A 19437-nucleotide genomic window follows, 5' to 3' on the forward strand; every position below is an offset into this window, starting at 1 on the left:
CTCTAATGATTAATGATGTTGAGCATTCTTTCATGTGTTTGTTGGCAGTCTGTATATCTTCTTTGGAGAAATGTCTATTTAGGTCTTCTGCCCATTTTTGGATTGAGTTGTTTGTTTTTTTGTTCTTGAGCTGCATGAGCTGCTTGTAAATTTTGGAAATTAATTCTTTGTCAGTTGCTTCATTTGCAAATATTTTCTCCCATTCTGAGGGTTGTCTTTTGGTCTTGTTTATGGTTTCCTTTGCTGTGCAAAAGCTTTGAAGTTTCATTAGGTCCCATTTGTTTATTTTTGTTTTTATTTCCATTTCTCTAGGAGGTGGGCCAAAAAGGATCCTGCTGTGATTTATGTCATAGAGTGTTCTGCCTATGTTTTCCTCTAAGAGTTTGATAGTTTCTGGCCTTACATTTTGGTCTTTAATCCATTTTGAGCTTATTTTTGTGTATGGTGTTACGGAGTGATCTAATCTCATGCTTTTACATGTACCTGTCCAGTTTTCCCAGCACCACTTATTGAAGAGGCTGTCTTTTCTCCATTGTTTATTCTTGGCTCCTTTATTAAAAATAAGGTGACCATATGAGCGTGGGTTTATCTCTGGGCTTTCTATCCTGTTCCATTGATCTATCTTTCTGTTTTTGTGCCAGTACCATACTTTCTTGATTACTGTAGCTTTGTATTATAGTCTGAAGTCTGGAAGCCTGATTCCTCCAGCTCCGTTTTTCTTTCTCAAGATTGCTTTGGCTATTCGGGATCTTTAGTGTTTCCATACAAATTGTGAAATTTTTTGTTCTAGTTCTGTGAAAAATGACATTGGTAGTTTGATAGGGATTGCATTGAATCTGTAGATTGCTTTGGATAGTAGACTCATTTCACAATGTTGATTCTTCCAATCCAAGAACATGGTATATCTCTCCATCTGTTTGTATCATCTTTAATTTCTTTCATCACTGTCTTATAGTTTTCTGCATACAGGTCTTTTGTCTCCTTAGGTAGGTTTATTCCAAGATATTTTATTCCTTATGTTGCAATGGCAAATGGGAGTGTTTCCTCAATTTCTCTTTCAGATTTTTCATCATTAGTGTATAGGAATGCAAGAGTTTTCTGTGCATTAATTTTGTATCCTGCTACTTTACCAAATTCATTGATTAGCTCTAGTACTTTTCTGGTAGAGTCTTTAGGATTCTCTATGTACAGTATCATGTCATCTGCAAACAGTGACAGCTTTACTTCTTCTTTTCTGATTTGGATTCCTTTTATTTCTTTTCCTTCTCTGACTGCTATAGCTAAAACTTCCAAAACTAGTGGTGAGAGTGGACAACCTTGTCTTGTTCCTGATCTTAGTGGAAATGGTTTCAGTTTTTCACCATTGAGAACGATGTTGGCTGTGGGTTTGTCATATATGGCCTTTATTATGTTGAGGTAAGTTCCCTCTACGCCTACTTTCGGGAGGGTTTTTTTTTTATCATAAATGGGTGTTGAATTTTGTTGAAAGCTTTTTCTGCATCTATTGAGATGATCATATGGTTTTTCTCCTTCAGTTTGTTAATATGGTGTATCACATTGACTGATTTGCGTATATTGAAGAATCCTTGCATTCCTGGGATAAACCCCATTTGATCATGGTGTGTGATCCTTTTAATGTGCTGTTGGATCCTGTTTGCTAGTATTTTGCTGAGGATTTTTGCATCTATGTTCATCAGTGATATTGGTCTGTAGTTGTCTTCCTTTGTGACAACTTTTTGTGGTTTTGGTATCAGGGTGATGGTGGCCTCGTAGAATGAGTTTGGGAGTGTTGCTCCCTCTGCTATATTTTGGAAGAGTTTGAACAGGATAGGTGTTAGCTCTTCTCTAAATGTTTGATAGAATACACCATCTGGTCCTGGGCTTTTGTTTGTTGGAATATTTTTAATCACAGTCTCAATTTCAGTGCTTGTGATTGGTCTGTTGATATTTTCTTTTTTCTCCCTGGTTCAGTCTCAATAGGTTGTACTTTTCTAAGAATTTGTCCATTTCTTGCAGGTTGTCCATTTTATTGGCATATAGTTGCTTGTAGTAGTCTTTCATGATCCTTTGTATTTCTGCAGTGTCAGTTGTTACTTCTCCTTTTTCTGTTCTAATTCTATTAATTTGAGTCTTCTCCCTTTTTTTCTTGATGAGTCTTGCTAATGGTTTATCAATCTTGTTTATCTTCTCAAAAAAACAGCTTTTAGTTTTACTGTTCTTTGCTATTGTTTCCTTCATTTATTTCTGATCTGATCTTTATGATTTCTTTCCTTCTGCTAACTTTAGGGTTTTTTGTTCTTCTTTCTCTAATTGCTTTAGGTGTAAGGTTAGGTTGTTTATTTGAGGTGTTTCTTGTTTCTTGAGGTAGGATTGTGTTGCTATAAACTTCCCTCTTAGAACTGCTTTTGCTGCATCCCATAGATTTTTGGTTGTCGTGTTTTCATTGTCATTTGTTTCTAGGTATTTTTTGATTTCCCCTTTGATTTCTTCAGTGACCTCTTAGTTGTTTAGTTATTTAGTAGCATATTGTTTAGCCTCCATGTGTTTGTATTTTTTACAGATTTTTTTCCTGTAATTGATATCTAGTCTCATAGCGTTCTGGTCAGAAAAGATACTTGACAGGATTTCAATTTTCTTAAATTTACCAAGGCTTGCTTTCTGACCCAAGATATGATCTATCCTGGAGAATGTTCCATGAGCACTTGAGAAGAATGTGTATTCTGTTGTTTTTGGATGGAATGTCCTATAAATATCAATTAAGTCCATCTTGTTTAATGTATCATTTAAAGCTTGTGTTTCCTTATTTATTTTCATTTTGGATGACCTGTCCATTGGTGAAAGTGGGGTGTTACAGTCCCCTACTATGATTGTGTTACTGTCGATTTCCCCTTTTATGGCTTTTGTCATTACTCTGAACTCTTTTTCAAGTAGAATGCCTATTTCCTCTTCACTTGTTTGGTCTGGTGGGTTTTTACCTTGCTCCTTCATCTGCTGTGTGTTTCTCTGTCTTCTCATTTTGCTTAAATTAGTGTGTTTTCGGTCTCCTTTTCGCAGGCTGCAGGTTCTTTGTTCCCATTGTTTTTGGTGTCTGCCCCCAGTGGCTAAGGTTGGTTCAGTGGGTTGGCTAGGCTTCCTGGTAGAGGGGACTGGTGCCTGTGTTCTGGTGAATGAGGCTGGATCTTGTCTTTCTGGTGGGCAGGACTGCGTCCGGTGGTGTTTCTTGGGGGTGTCTGTGACCTTATTATGATTTTAGGCAGCCTCTCTGCTAATGGGTGGGGTTGTGTTCCTGTCTTGCTAGATGTTTGGCATAGGGTGCCCAGCACTGGAGCTTGCTGGTCGTTGAGTGGAGGTGGGTCTTAGCGTTGAGGTGGAGATCTGGGAGAGCTTTCGCCATTTGATATTACGTGGAGCTGGGTGGTCTCTGGTGGACCAATGTCCTGAACTCGGCTCTCCCACCTCAGAGGCACAGGCCTGACACCCAGCCAGAGCACCAAGGCCCTGTCAGCCACATGGCTCAGAAAAAAAGGGAGAAAAAAAGAAAGAAAGAAAGAAAGAAAACAAGAAGAAAGAAAAAAAAGTTATTAAAACTTAAAAATTTTAAATTATTAAAAATAAAAAAATTAAAACATAATTTAAAAAAAAGAAAGAAAGAAAGAAGAGGGCATCCAAACCAAAAAACAAATCCACCAATGATAGCTAGCGCTAAAAACTATACTAAGAAAAAAAAAACGGACAGACAGAACCCTAGGACAAATGGTAAAAGCAAAGCTATACAGACAAAATCACACAAGGAAGCATACACATACACACAAAAAGAGGAGGAAAAATATATATACCTATATATAAAAAAAAGGAAGAGAGCAACCAAACCAATAAACAAATCTACCAATGACAATGAACTCTAAATACTAATCTAAGGTAAACATAAGACCAGAAACAAATTAGATGCAGAAAGCAAACCCCAAGTCTACAGTTGCTCCCAAAGTCCACTGCCTCAATTTTGGGATGATGTGTTGTCTCTTCAGGTGTTCCACAGATGCAGGGTGCATCAAATTGATTGTGGAGATTTAATCCGCTGCTCCTGAGGCTGCTGGGAGAGATTTCCCTTTCTCTTCTTTGTTCGCACAGCTCCCGGGATTCAGCTTTGGATTTGGACCCGCCTCTGCGTGTAGGTCGACTGAGGGCGCCTGTTCTTCGCTCAGACAGGACGCGGTTAAAGAAGCAGCTGCTTCGGGGGCTCTGGCTCACTCAGGCCAGGGGGAGGGAGGGGTACAGATGTGGGGCGAGCCTGTGGCGGTACAGGCCGGCGTGACGTTGCACCAGCCTGAGGCGCGCCGTGCGTTCTGCCGGGGAAGTTGTCCCTGGATCACGGGACCCTGGCAGTGGCGGGCTGCACAGGCTCCCCGGAAGTGGGTGTGGATAGTGAGTGACCTGTGCTCGCACACAGGCTTCTCGGTGGCGGCAGCAGCAGCCTTAGCGTCTCATGCCCGTCTCTGGAGCTCCATTAAGCAGCGCTCTTAATCCCCTCTCCTTGCGCACCAGGAAACAAAGAGGCAAGAAAAAGTCTCTTGCCTCTTCGGCAGCTCCAGACCTTTTCCCGGACTCCCTCCCGGCTAGGCTAGCCGTGGCGCACTAACCCCTTCAGGCCGTGTTCACACAGCCAACCCCAGTCCTCTCCCTGTGCTCCGACCGAAGCCCGAGCCTCAGCTCCCAGCCCCGCCCGCGCCGGCGGGTGAGCAGACAAGCCTCTCGGGCTTGTGAGTGGTGGTCGCCCTGATCCTCTGTGGGGGAATCTCTCCGCTTTGCCCTCCGCACCCATTTCTGCGCTCTCCTCCGCGGCCCCGAAGCTTCCCTCCTCCGCCACCCGCAGTCTCCGCCCGCGAAGGGGCTTCCTAGTGTGTGGACACATTTCCTCCTTCACAGCTCCCTCCCACTGGTGCAGGTCCCATCCCTATTCTTTTGTCTGTTTATTCTTTTTTCTTTTGCCCTACCCAGGTACGTGGGGAGTTTCTTGCCTTTTGGGAGGTCTGAGGTCTCCTACCAGCGTTCAGTGGGTGTTCTGTAGGGGTTGCTCCACATGTAGATGTATTTCTGATGTATCTGTGGGGAGGAAGGTGATCTCCACGTCTCACTCCTCCACCATCCTGAAGGTCTCTCCCCTCCCTCCGATGTTTGTTGTTTGCCTCCATTGACTAGAATGAACTTCCATGACAGCAGAGTTTGTTTTGCTAAAGGCTGTACATCTGGTGCTTAAGAGGCACTCCAATATTTTTTGATTAAATCTTTCATAGGATTCTCTATAGCAGGTTTTTTGTAAGTAAAATTTTACTGGAATTCAGTCATGCTCATTCATTTCCATATCATCTATGGCTGCTTTCACACTATAATGCAGAGCTGAGGAAGTCCGAAAGGGTCCACGTAAGCCCACAAAGTCTCAAATATTTATTCAAAGTCTCAAATATTTACTACCTGGCTCCTTACAGAATGATTGCTGACCCCCAACAGCACTCACTTGTCCTTCATTTCTGAAGTTAAACTGCAAGTGCTCTAGGCACAGGAGTTAGGTCTTAATACTCCTGTGTATGTAAAACAGAAAACCTTTAAAATAGCTATCGAATAGATTTTCTTCTTCCAACATAAATTATTTCTGCTCAGTTAAATTCAAAGTTAGCATTTTCCATCCTCAGTGCATTTCTAGCAAGGCCAAAAGCAAAGGTTACCTGTGTTCAGTAATTTGGGGGAGAGAGGAGAGATTCTGATGCTAAGTAGCAGCAAATTTTCACAATCATGAAATCTTTAAAATGTGAATGCAACATAACAACTGGAAAGCTATTCCCTGATATGTTTCTAACAAATGATTTTGAGGTGAACCATAGTTATTTTCTCAATGTAAAAATCATTCTAACAATGTATCATTTTTTTAATGCCAGGCACATTATGGGTGCACAACAGTCACTGAATGGATCACTCTCCCATAAATAATCACTGTGCTCATCAATTTTTGCAAATTATAATTACCTGAAAAGGGGCATCAAGATTTATATCCCTAGGCTTCCCTGGTGGCGCAGTGGCTGAGAGTCCACCTGCCGATGCAGGGGACACGGGTTCGTGCCCCGGTCCGGGAAGATCCCACATGCTGCGGACCGGCTGGGCCCGTGAGCCATGGCCGCTGAGCCTGCGCGTCCGGAGCCTATGCTCCGCAACGGGAGAGGCCACAACAGTGAGAGGCCCCCGTACCGCAAAAAAAAAAAGATTTATATCCCTTTGCCAATTCTAAAATATACTCAGAATGTCTCAATCTTTTTTAAAAATAAAGCCTTTATTGTCATTCTTTCTCTTAAAAAAATTAATTTGCATAGGTATCATTGGTTCTAAGGAACTGAAGAATAAATGAATAATTCTAGGCATCATTTCAGCCCACTGTCTACCCCAGGTACAGAGGTAAGCAAATAGGATTTTCTCATATCATTGGATAAGATGTCTGTTATTTGGAAACATTGTAGTCCATGGACTAAGACACAAATAAGAAGAAAGAGCTAGGAATCTTATCTTTGCTAAGTTATTTTGAATAAGCAACAATATACACAATGATATACAATCATTTGAGAAAACTATTGTTTATTTAGAAAAAGGGTTACATGGGTAGAATTCATTAGATAAAAAAACTTTCTTTTAAAAATGTCACTGTGAAACTTTTCCAGATGAAAGTTAAGCAATACAAAGCTCCTGTAGCTGTAGACTTAAAAGACAATTAACTTTCGATCCCCCCGCCCAGATTTTTCTAACATAATTACAAGAAAAAATGGCAAGGGACAAGGGAGTGCTGGTACCTTTTTTTTTTTCTAACAGGTTTTAATGTCTTACACATAGTATATAAAATGATTCCTAGGCATTGCATAAGACACTGCTCCCACTTTGTTTTTTACTAATATTAAAAACAGGCCAAATAATAAATTAAAACTGAGTTTTTAAATGAGGTAAATTCAAGAGGGTTCAATAATTGTTTATTTTCCATTTCAAACAATAAAAAGGAAGCATTTCAAATTGGAAAAAAAAAAAACTAAACTCAGGCAATATTTAGTTAACCTAAAGGGAAATTCTGTACATATGTAACCTTATTTGCTTCTTGGAAACTGTATACAGCACATTGTGCTAAAAATATGGAAGTCAATACTTTCAGCCATTTACTGAAAATAAACATGTAGAAACTAAGCAACAAGTTAAATACAATAATGCACAACTCAACAATTTTAAGTTTTCGGCATGGAGCAATAGAGCAGATCACTGAATAATTTAAGGAGATGCAAACGGGCCCTCTTCGTTCGTAATTCTTGGCAATCTACTCAGGACAATAAATTTCTGGTCACAGCTGAACAATTTCATTCCAATCTCATCTGAAAGAAACAAAGTGATTATATTGATAGATAAGAAAGGCATTGGTGGGGGGCAGGGAGGAAGGAGAGGGGATGGATGGAAGGGGGAAGGAGGGACAGATGAAAGGAGGAGGGAGGGAGGGAGGGAGGGAAAAAGGGAGAGGAGGAGGAGGGAGGGAGGAAGGAAGGAAGGAAGGAAGGTTTAAGAAAATCAATGAGTTCTGTCAATAACAAAGGCTTGAATTAAGTCCCTAAATAAGGATGAAATATTTGTGTATTTCTTACTGCCTATTCTTAGAAACCACTAAAGATAGGTACATTATGATGAATTTTAAAAAAAAACAAACCGCAGAACATTTTGTCTGTGAGAGAGGGAAAGGGGGAGTGGGGGGAGGGGAGGGAGGAAAAAATGAAATAGAATTCCACAGGGACAAGCAATAGCTTGTCAAAAGTAAACAGAACACATAACCGTGAAAAGGAACCAATTTTACCTGATCAACAAAAAAAGAGAAAAATGACATCACATTTTTCACAAGGACATGATTTTAATAGTTACTTATATTAAGATGCAATGTCTGCTAAATTATAAAAATTGCTTTAAAAATATATTGACTTAATTATACTCATTTCCTTTCCTTTATGTATTGACATTTTTCAAATACTGCATATTGAAATAAATTCAAAACATGATCATTACAACATGTGGCAAATAGTTTCATATCTGCCTAACATTGTTCTCAAATTTTAATCTAATGCTTAACGCATTAAACTTTATTGATGAAAATACTACATTCACATATTTCATAAAACCAGAGCTAGAAGGGCCTTAGAAAATAATCACACTTGCATGATATGCTGACAAATAATTTACATATCGTTTCTATACAGTATTCTGTTCACACCATGTATAATCTTGACATTACCAATTATAATTATAGATACATTAATGTTGAACTTACAGTTTTAATACTTAAAAATCATTGTTCCTGTTCATCACTGATGAATGGATAAACAAAATGTGGTACACATCCATACAATGGAATAGTATTCAGTTATAAAAAGAAATCAATTTCTGATACATGCTACAACATGGATGAACCTTGAAAACATGATGCTAAGTGAAAGAAGCCACATATAACAAAAGGCCACATATTGCATGATTCCATTTTTATGAAATGTCCAAAACAGGCAAATCCATAGAGACAGAAAATACATTAGTTGTTTCCAGAGGCTGCAGGAAGGAGAGAATTGCGCGTGACTGCTAACAGATGCAGGGTCTCTTCTGAGGGTGATGGAGATGTTCTGGAATTACTGGTGATGGTTACAACACAGGGATATACGAAAAACCACCTTTAAATGGAATATTTTATAAGAACTTCATCTCAATTTTTTTTAACTGCAAAAAAAGTCAATGTTCCAATAAAGAGAATCACGGTATCAGCATGATCATAATTAGAATAAAAAATGCCTATCATGAAAATGTCATAATTACTGGGCAAGGGAAATTCTGATGACACATTTAAGGGCACATTAAAGGATAAAACTGCTATTGCTGTTAAAACATGTGAAGATGATCTTTCCCAGGAACTGAAATTAAAATTTTTACAAGAAGCCAAAATCCTCAAGCAATATAATCATCCCAATATTGTCAAACTTATCAAAGTTCGCACACAAATACAGCCTATCTACATGATTAAGGAACTGGTTCCAGGAGGCGATTTCCTCTCCTTTCTGAGAAAGAAGGATGAACTAAAACAGTTAGTGAAATTTTCATTAGATGCTGCTTCTGGATGGCAAATCTCGAGTAAACATTGTATACACAGGAACCTTGCTGCAAGAAACTGCCTGGAGGTGAAAATAATGTTCTGAAAATCAGTGACTTTGGAATGTCTCGTCAAGAGGATGGTAGTGTGTATTCATCTTCTGATTTAAAGCAGATTCCCGTTAAATGGACAGCACCAGAAGCTCTTAATTATAGGAGATATCGTTCTGAGAGTGACGCATGGAGCTGTGGCATCCTCCTCTAGGAGACCTTCAGCTTAGGGGTCTGTCCATACCCTGGAATGACAAATCAGCAAGCACAAGAGCAAGTGGAAAGAAGATACTAGATGTCAGTCTCTCAGCAGTAACCAGAACATATTTATAAAATAATGAAGTCTTGGGATTACAAACTTGAAAACCACCCCAAGTTCAGTGAACTTCAGAAAGAACTGCCATCAAGAAGAAAGTCACATAGTGATGAAACAGCACCAAATTCAGACTTCAGGACTCTATCTTCCAGCAGAGTAATATTTTATTCTCATTAATAATAAGTTTATATCACCTTACCTGGAATATTCTTCTTATTGTTTATTAACTAGTTTTTTAAATATGTGCAACTTAAACCATTGTAATAAGAAAGCACAGGTTCTAAATGCAAGAGATCCCTCAAATCTATCTTTTCACATCTAGGACTGTTGATGTTTCTCAAAGGGTTTCTACTTCAGGCTCAGTTCAGAGTTGACTGTCCTCCATCCTAGACACCTCTACTCTCTCAGTGCTATAAACTGCATTGGTAATACCATCTGTGCAGGATACACTCCAACAAAAGGTGGCCTTCCACTATGCTAAGACAAGATTACATTTGTAAACATCACTTCCTATTGGGAATTATCTGGACAACTTTTAGTAAGGTTGTCATTTCCCTCTGTTCCACCATGCCCTCCTCCTTTGTCAGGGCATCAGAAAACTATGCATGAAATGCCCTCAAAGAGTACCCTTTCAGAGTTGAGGAAGCTGATTTTAAATGATGTTACTTTATAGACAGCTGTGACAGCAAGAACGAAGTCTGAAACGTTAGGTCTGGGTGAAAGAGCAGCTAGACTAGCAGCAAAATAGAGAAGAAAGGCAAATAGAAAATCAGCCTTATTATCAGAGCTATGCCTTTATAAACACACACACACTTTCTATTTTTATGATCAAAAAGGTCCTAAGAAATGTTTCAATAGTTCATAGACTCCTCATAAAAGAACCCTCTGGGGCTTCCCTGGTGGCACAGTGGTTGAGAGTCCGCCTGCCGATGCAGGGGACACGGGTTCGTGCCCCGGTCCGGAAGGATCCCACATGCCGCGGAGCAGCTGGGCCCATGAGCCATGGCCGCTGAGCCTGCGCTCCGCAACGGGAGAGGCCACAACAGTGAGAGGCCTGCGTACCGCAAAAAAAAAAAAAAAAAAAAGAACCCTCTGGATGGCAACAAAATTTATTTAGAGAAACTATAAAATACAAGCCCAGTGAATTAATAAATTATTCCTGGTTAATCCTAGTACGTGTACACATACACACACAGGCACGCACATGCCAAGTACAAAGGTACACATGGATGAAGTTGACAGAAGAGTCCAATGAACATTTACAAGAAAGAAAGAAGTTACAGGAGAAAGATATAGGGACAGCCATCCTAATTCCACTTTACTCCTTCATTTACCCTTAAACTGCTGCCTAGCAATTCTTATCATAGCAAACACACTTCCTGAGGTATTCCAAGTGGATAAAATGGAACAGTTAAAACTAGGATTCTACTGAACTGAATCTCAGCATACCCAGGGGTGCCTCTCAAGATAAATGTGTGTGTGAGGAATATGTGTCACACTCAAGGGTAAATGTGGCATGGGAGCCTTTTGGAAGTGCTCATGCCTACATCCAGATAAAGAACAGCACAGCACCTGAGTGAAAATTTGGTCTGCCTTAAGTGGAAGAAAGGAAATAGAAAATCCCTCCTGTTCTCTCCAACTGTTTGGTGCCTATGAATATCAGTGTACAGAACTCACTGATACTTTAAAGGATGATAATGAAGAGAAAAATAGTTTAGGTCTATCATTTCAATCTCCTAACAAGACTTTTTTACACATTTAATGATTGCTACATACAGACCCAGATGAAAGCATAATAAACCTGCCCTCAAAAAATATGTTGCAGCACACAAAGCAACTTCTTAAACAGTATACTATCAAATGCTATAAATACACTGAACCTTCTTCTGGGGGCAAAAATAGTCAGTGATGTTTCTCCTCAATTCCAAAGAGATATAGTTAATACTTCTGTACATAGCTCTCCATGTAAAGGTAAGAGTATCTGAAACATAGCAGGTAATAAAGAAAAATACTTGATTGTCTGATTAGAAGGAAGAGATGAAGTTACTGCCTTCAACAAGACCACAATCTAAGGAGAGGGATATGTAACACATTCATATATACATAGGAATCAGTGACTAGGACTCTATAGGCAAGCTGACACACACGTGTAAGCAATGGGAAACTACTGAGGAAGAAACTTAATTGAACACTTCCTACTCCAACACATATTATTACCAGCATCTAGGACTGTGTCTCAACATGGTAACACATTCCTAAAATAAGCAAACTTGGAGCAGTTAGGAGGTCAGTTTCCAAGTATGGACTGAAGAAGAAAGGCTCAGAACAGGAATTACAAAATCGATTGCTTACAGGGGCTAGTATAAAATGGAAACAAGTGGAAGTGAGCTGGGTGGGGCCTGAATGAGGTAAACTACAAAAAAAGACCCACTCTATTTAAGGGGAACAAGCACCTAGGCAGGTCTAGCTGACTGTTGCCATGCAGAAATCAGGACACAATGTTGCCAGATGTTCCAGTTCTTCAAAAGAAAATGAAATTTGGATTTTGTCAACTCTTCTGATTTTTAAAGGCAACCTTTTTTTTTAATGTTAAATATTGTGCAAGGCCAAGAAGGTATGTCTAATAAGCCACATTCTGCCTAAGGGCTGAGAATTTGCAACCCTGGGTTTAAACGATAAGAGGTTACACGTAAGAGACCAGAGGTGAGAGACAGACCTGTAAAATATATTAGGCTTCACTGGAGTATTAGAATAGGAATGTAGTATACTACAAATGCAGATGGATAGGATAGAGTTAATTGCTAATATTCTTTGAAATCAAGAACCAAGAATCCAGAATCAAAGTGCAAGAAGAGTGAGCTTCTCAAAACCTAGAAGCAAGTCTCAGTTTAGCAGTGTCTGGTTCACAAAAGGACTCTCAAAAGTTAGCTGAACTCAGTGAACTGAGGACCACACATATCAATTTACAATTGCAAAGCTAAAGAATGCTTCTAAGTGGAAATTTTTCATAGACAGGAATTTTTGAAGATTAAACTAGGGGAAACAGTTAAAGGCAAAGCAGCTAGTAGTGTTCAAGAGACTAAATCAAGGAAAGAGTAGATGAATTTGGACGAAGACATTAGCAATAACGAGTAACAGGAGATACAGAAAACAAGCAAAAAGGATTTTGCAACATAACATTATGAAACAGGAAAAGAAGACTCTGGAAGGAATTTAATCTGGGTCACATTTATATATTGTATTTTCTTAACTCTAACATGATCATTTTAATGTTTTTGAAATCAAGGTGATACATACAAATCAATGTCATTTCTCTATCCACTTTTCTCAAAAAACAGTTCTAGAAACCAACAATGAATCTTACAATTAATGACATCTCTGACTCATGGAAATGTGACATGTGTAGCAGTTCTCCTTTCTGTAGAATATAAAATAAATTAAAAAGGGAGCAGGGAGCAGCAGATTTGAAGTAGCCTAAAGGTAAATGGTGCCAATAAGAAATGATGAGACCTCTAAATGAAAAGGAAGAACCACATAAAGACTTGACCAACCCTAGAAGGTATCCAACAGAAGGCAGCCACAGAGCAGCCAAAAAAAAAGGAAAAAAATCAACCGGTGCCTCACAAAGAGTCTACCCAAGAAGAGAGTAAAGAGAGATGTCCAAAATCACAATGAAATTGTCGACGACAATGACTGGCCCACTGCTAATGAAGATATAAGAGGCAGAGTGTTTTTGTTTTCTTTAATAAGGGGACCAGGTGAAAGCAAGAAGTAAAAAGCAAAATGCCAAACTGAAACGAAGGTTATGGTGAAGAATAAAAAAAGAAGATTAAGAGTTTATGGTTCACTGGGGAAGACAGCTAGTGGTTAGGGTGGGCGATGGCTAGAATTTAAGAATAGGTAATAATATTTCTTTTATAATCTTTCTAATTTTAAAAAATCTACTGAATTCTAAATGCTCTCTCATAACTCTCATCCACCCTTCTGTAATACTTAGATAACAAGCACAAAATAACAAAACAGAAAAAGCACACTATTTGTCAAGAAGTTACCTACCTGGCAACCTCAAATCCCTGCTTTGCAGCCAAAATAAACAGGACAAAATCCATACTCTAAAGCTCACACCTTTATACAAAACAGGCTCTCAGACATTTCTCACTCTTAAACAACTGTAAACCGCCTTGGCTATCTATCCAGTTTCATTAGAAGATTAGAAGCAGCAAATAATATTAGGAGGAGGGTAGAGAAAGCAAGTATACTTGATATCATTAAAAAGTGACAGCTAATATGGAAACCAGAAAATTGGCTATAAAAGAATCAACAACTTCTAATACAGCCATCTCAAACCATTAAATGTAGAGGGCAAATCATCCTACATACACCTCAATAATCCTAAGGCATCACACCAAACAATAACTATTCAAGTGATGATCTGAGTACTCAGAAAAGATTATATTAAGGTTCTGAACACTCCGTCCACATACAATTTATTTAAGATGGATAAAACACTTTTAAAATCTCACATAAGGCATAACTACTTTGAAAACAAAGTTGCATATTTTAAATTCCAGAACTAAAAGCACAGACCATATTTTTGGCTTTGCAAAACATGGGCAGTGGTAGAAAGAGAGGCAGGAAACTTAAAACTCTGGATAACGTGTCTGCATGAAAGGCAAAAAGAAGATCAGAGAACACTGAAGGGCAAGAAGACCTATGTTTGCATATTGGTGTGTCAGCTAATATCTCTGTCACCCTCTTCTACTTAACCTCTTAGAGTCTCAGTTTCTTCATCTGTAAAATGCAGATACCACCACCACCTACAAGGTACTTTAAAAAAGTAACTATCCAGAGAAGATGGGAATGAGTGGTGAAGAGAAAGCCAGATGTTTTTAAATACATCTTGGTGCTTTAAAAAAAAAAAAAAGGCGTAGCTAACAGCAAGCTTAAAATGAAAACAGCTTAAAAATAACTGGGAATCTTGTCTCGCATCTTTACCCAAAGACCTGACCATTATATTTAGGTGAAAAACTCTAGCTGTATCTTGCAAAATGGATCTAGTTTCTTCAACATTATCAGACCTCATTTTATATTTCTATCTTTAAATGAAAAGAGGTGAGAGAACACTCACCTTGATTGAAAGTCTTCATTATCTGTGCTTGTCCGAGGACTTATGAGTAGATGACAAATTAAGGGAAAACAACTTTTGGGGGGAAAAAAAGAATGCTGTCTCATCTTTTAGTATAATCCCTCAGCTTGCAGGCCTAATTGGCTCTTACCAGCCTGGTAGCCTCAAACTCTACCAGCTCTTCTCATCTGCCACATCATCTTGCCCTGCTACTCCCCATGCCCCCAGCCCAAGGGACTCTCTGTTCCCTTTCTTCCTCTCGGTGGTAGAGCCAGAGGGACTTTAAATCCCTTGATGGCATAAAACAATCTCAGTCACCAAAGAAGTTTAAAAAACAATCAAGTCTCCCATTTCCACGTTTTGTACATCTGAGAGGGTTAACTGGAGAGACCATTTAAAAGGTAGTAAGTCCTTGAGCATTTAGACCACATACTACAAGGGTACAATTCTAAATAAGACCAGTATCAAAGCTTTCCATTATACTGATTAAAAACATCAATAAGATGAAAAGGATATTGTTTCTTCTCTTCCTTTCCTCCTGAACTGTCCCGTTTCTCTTTCTTTTCTATCTTTTCTTTATCATGCCTGGACTCCTATAACGAATGGTGGAATTAGTTGGGGAAGGGAAAACCAAATATAAAAATCAGCTCAAAATCTCTTTTCATCACTCACCAGTCATAAATTTTTCTTCAAACTTATTTAATATGACACCAAAAGCACAAGCAACAAAAGAAAAAAACTGGACTTCATCAAAAGTAAAAACTTTCATGCATCAAAGAACACTATCAAGAAAGTGAAAACACAACCTACAGAACAGGAGAAAATATTTGCATATCATATATCTCATAAGTGTCTAATATCAAGACTACGTAAAGAATTCTTACAACTGAGCAACAAAAAGACAAACAATCCAATTAAAAAATGGCCAAAGCATCTGAATAGATTTCTCCAAAGAAGATATACAAATGGCCAACAAGTACATGAAAAGATGCTCGACATCATTAGTCATTAAGAAAATACAAAATCAAAACAACAATGAGATACTACTTTACACCCACTAGGATGGCTACAATAAAAACTAAATAAATAAAAATAAAACAAAACAGAAACAGAAAATAACAAGTGTTGGCAAGGATGTAGGGAAATTGGCACCCTCATACATTGCTGGTAGAAATGTAAACTGTGCAGCCACTGTGGAAAACAGTTTGGCGGTTCCTCAAAAAGCTAAACATAGCATTACCATATAACCCAGATATTCCACTCCTGGGTATAAACACAAGATCATTGAAAACAGGTATTCAAACAAATACTTCATAGCAGCACACCAATGTTCATAGCAGCACAATTCACAATAGCCAAAAGGTGGAAAACAAGACAAAAGTCCATCAAGTGACAAGTGGATGAACAAGTATGGTATATTCGTAAAATGGAATATTACTTAGCCATGAAAAGAAATGAAGTACTGATACATGTAACACCATGAAGAATCTCAAAAACATTATGCTAAGTGAAAGAAGTCAGACACAAAAGGCCACATTATAATACAGTTCCACTTATATGAAACAGCCAAAGTTTTTGATAAGTCCACAGAGACAGAAAGCAGATTCGTAGTTGCCGGGGGTGGGGGTGGGGAAGGGGTGATGGAGAATGACTGCTTAATGAGTATGTGGTTTCCCTTTGGGGTGATGAAAATGTTCTTGAACTAGACAGAGATGATGAGTGCAAACACTGCAAATATACTAAATGCCACTGAATGGTACATTTTAAAATGGTTAATTTTATGTGAATTTTACCTCAATTTAAAAAATACTTATTTAAAAGGAGCAGCCTCCCTTTTAAAACGATCACCTTATAATTTTCCAAAACTGCTTTTAAGAACTATGAATATATGGCATATATGTTGAATATATATCATAATGATGCTTTGTAAACACTTTACACTTTAGTAATGGCTTGCTTACTTTATGGCAGATGCATCAGATGTATTCTATCATCCATTAGTATCTAAGAGAATGCACACTATACTTAATTTTAAAATCAAATATAAGTTGTGAACACATAAGTTTATTAGGAGAAAATGTTATAAAAATGTGTTTAAAAATCAGAATTAATAAAGACTTTATAACGGTGTGATGATCAGGGAGAATACATGCGACCACATTTTAACCTCATGAATGAAGAGGAACTAAAAGAACTGTTGTCAGAGAAAAAAGAAAACATGAAAAGAAAGGCTGAAACTCAATGAAAAGAAGTAGCTGGGAGTGGAATGGAGAGGAAGGGAATTTCAGAGGTAAACTAATTCCACCCTCCCAGTAATTTGGGACTGAACTGGCTCAAGTTCTCCAAGATAACCTGCCCTCCCCCAAAGCCTCCTCCTCCTGCCCCCAAATAATTAACAAAAGACTACTTGACTACAAAAAAACCTCAGTATTTGCTAAATTTTCTAATGGGTGATTTTCTAAGAAAAAGTATATTGTTCTTTTTGTTCTTGTAATTTACCTTTTTGCCACCAGAGGAGATTTTATCCATTTTTTCAGATTTAAATGAGTCACCGCCTTTTTCTTTGCCTGACGATTTTGACTTATTTTTTTCCTTGTCTTTCTCATTTGGATAAGGAGACTCACACGGACTCTCACTTTTGTGTTTTGAAACCCCCACTAAAATTATAAAAGAGAATCATGAGAGCCTTTTCCAATTCAGTTTGATGACTGCTTGGGAAGTATTAATAAGTCTACCTACTTGTTCCATTTTCCTCTTTCCGCCTCTTGGTTAAGTCCGGTGGCACTTCTCGGTCATTGTTTGAGTGATCCTAGAACCAAGAATTGTGAACTACATTGATCAAGAGTTTTTGTTTTAAAGTATTACTTTTATACAAGAAGAGAATAGCTAGTAACTAGCATTGGAGAATATCTGTGGTGCTTTCACATACTTGGTAAAACGACATGAAAGACAAGCAGAGCTGGTAGAGATTATTAGGCTGAAGATCCTTATTACTGACTACGGTGAAAATACCAGTTAAAACACTAAATAATAGACTGTCATGCAACAAACTAGTACTTTAAAAAAGGCAACAAACACACTACTGTACATGATAATGAGCTTTCCAAACTAATTTTTAAAAAATTACAAACCCTTTTCCGGTCTTTCCTGTCCTTTTCATCTTTTTTTTCTCTTTCTCTGGATCTTTCCCTCGACTTGTCCAAATCTTTCTTGTCCATTTCTCTCTCCTTACTCTTGGACAGTGGTGGAGGAGTATGATTAATGTAGAGCTGTTAAATTAAGGCAATATTACTAAAGATTATTAGTTTTCCAGTATTGGCATCATTTGCTTGATTGTTTATTTAATGAAAGACATTTGGTAGTAGACCCAAAGTCAAAACGGGTCAGCTGTCTGGATTATGAGAGGTAAAATAAAAGAGCATGGCACAAATTACGCAAAGAATTCAATTCTTGACCTTATAAAAATTATCATTTTTTTAACTCAACCAGTTCATTCCTGCCTCAACTGAGATTTTTATTAGTAAATTCACAAGCTACAGTTCCTTATATAGCTCTATTGTGAAGACCCATAACCACCATTATTACAAGAGTCCATATGTGAAAAATAGTGACTGAACTTTCTCGACTGCAAACAAAAAAATACAAACCTCTACACAATCACGGAAATTTAAAATAGTTTTACCATCCACTGATAAGCAATTGATGACAGTGAGCAAAAGTATAAAATAAAACCTAGCCTTGACTTTACTAATAAGTCTTTTCTGCCTCAGTGTATACCATGCATAGATTATCCTAAATACTGTTATAATAAAGGCTGCATATTCACTACTTCTAAAAGCGCTCCAATTTCTGTCAAATAATCACAACTGATTGTAAAATTTGTCTTACTGGTTCTAAATAGCTCAGAAAGCCATATTGTCAGTTATGGTTGATAAAACAACTCAGACTGAAAAATGATAAACCAATATTCTCTTTTACCTATTCTTTCTCCAATGAAAGGCCCATAGACAATAAAACAGCCAAAGATCAAGGATATGCTAATTCTAAATAATTAAGAGGTAACCTTACTTATGCAAGTTGTAAATATGGAAATCCATTCTAAAACAAAATATTAAGGAAATAATAAAACACCTAACCTTACGGCATTTATAACTGTGCTACAAGCTTACGTTTAACTTAAGACATTAAAAATGTTAGGCAGCAGAATACTGAATATAACTCATTACATAACTACACAATTCTAGATATAACTTGGGAATGAAAAGAACAGTGATTCAAAAGTCAAATATTTTTACACAAAGAAATCCTTTGGTATTCAAAGGAATACATGAAAAAAGACAGCCATCAGTTTGAGAATTAAATTAACACTTGTTTTTTTAACACCACCAAATATTTTCAATTCAGTTTGCTCAGAAATACTGCCATAGCAATGCATAAGCAGATTCTTTAAAATTTCAATGTTTAAAAGTTGATGATCAACTGAAATAGACAAAATGTTTATTAATAACAAAGAGCAAGAGAATGAGAAACAACCATAAAGTGCTTGTCCAAAAGGTACTCTTGCTGGGTATATGCCCTAAATGACACTTTAATATTTTCTAATTGTGAGGTTTATTCACATCTTAAGTCAATACTATTTATGAAACTGACAAGACAAAGAAAGTAATATGTTATTACAATACTCAAAGAAGACTTATCTTAGGGAAGTATTGCTTAATTCTTCCAGTAAAAAAATTTTTTTGTGATTACAAATAAGCACGTGTACACACACACACACACACACACACACACACACACACACACACACACA

At 37.8% G+C, this 19437-nt stretch overlaps 1 protein-coding gene and 1 pseudogene across 9 annotated transcripts in view; one reads left to right on the forward strand and one right to left on the reverse strand.

The window, feature by feature from the left end:
* The first annotated feature begins 8861 nt into the window (after positions 1–8861).
* Positions 8862–10445, forward strand: LOC114905876 (annotated as a pseudogene).
* The window catches only part of THOC2 (THO complex 2), a 169318-nt gene continuing 159100 nt past the window's right edge, over positions 9220–19437 (reverse strand). For 7 of the 9 annotated variants that reach the window (XM_029240281.1, XM_029240286.1, XM_029240287.1 and 4 more), the window contains 6 exons: positions 17759–17896; positions 17367–17436; positions 17127–17284; positions 15144–15220; positions 14631–14676; positions 9220–9431 (listed from right to left, as the gene is read on the reverse strand). In XM_029240281.1, coding sequence (XP_029096114.1) covers positions 14649–14676; positions 15144–15220; positions 17127–17284; positions 17367–17436; positions 17759–17896 — 471 coding nt within the window. In that variant the 3' untranslated portion in view covers positions 9220–9431; positions 14631–14648. Of the gene's footprint in view, positions 9432–14630; positions 14677–15076; positions 15221–17126; positions 17285–17366; positions 17437–17758; positions 17897–19437 lie in introns of those variants that run through there. The other 2 variants (XM_029240280.1, XM_029240285.1) reach the window with 2 other exon arrangements.

The sequence above is a fragment of the Monodon monoceros genome, unplaced genomic scaffold (genome assembly GCF_005190385.1).
Source record: "Monodon monoceros isolate NGI ecotype Baffin Bay Population unplaced genomic scaffold, NGI_Narwhal_1 Super_Scaffold_22, whole genome shotgun sequence".
Classification (NCBI taxonomy): domain Eukaryota; kingdom Metazoa; phylum Chordata; class Mammalia; order Artiodactyla; family Monodontidae; genus Monodon; species Monodon monoceros.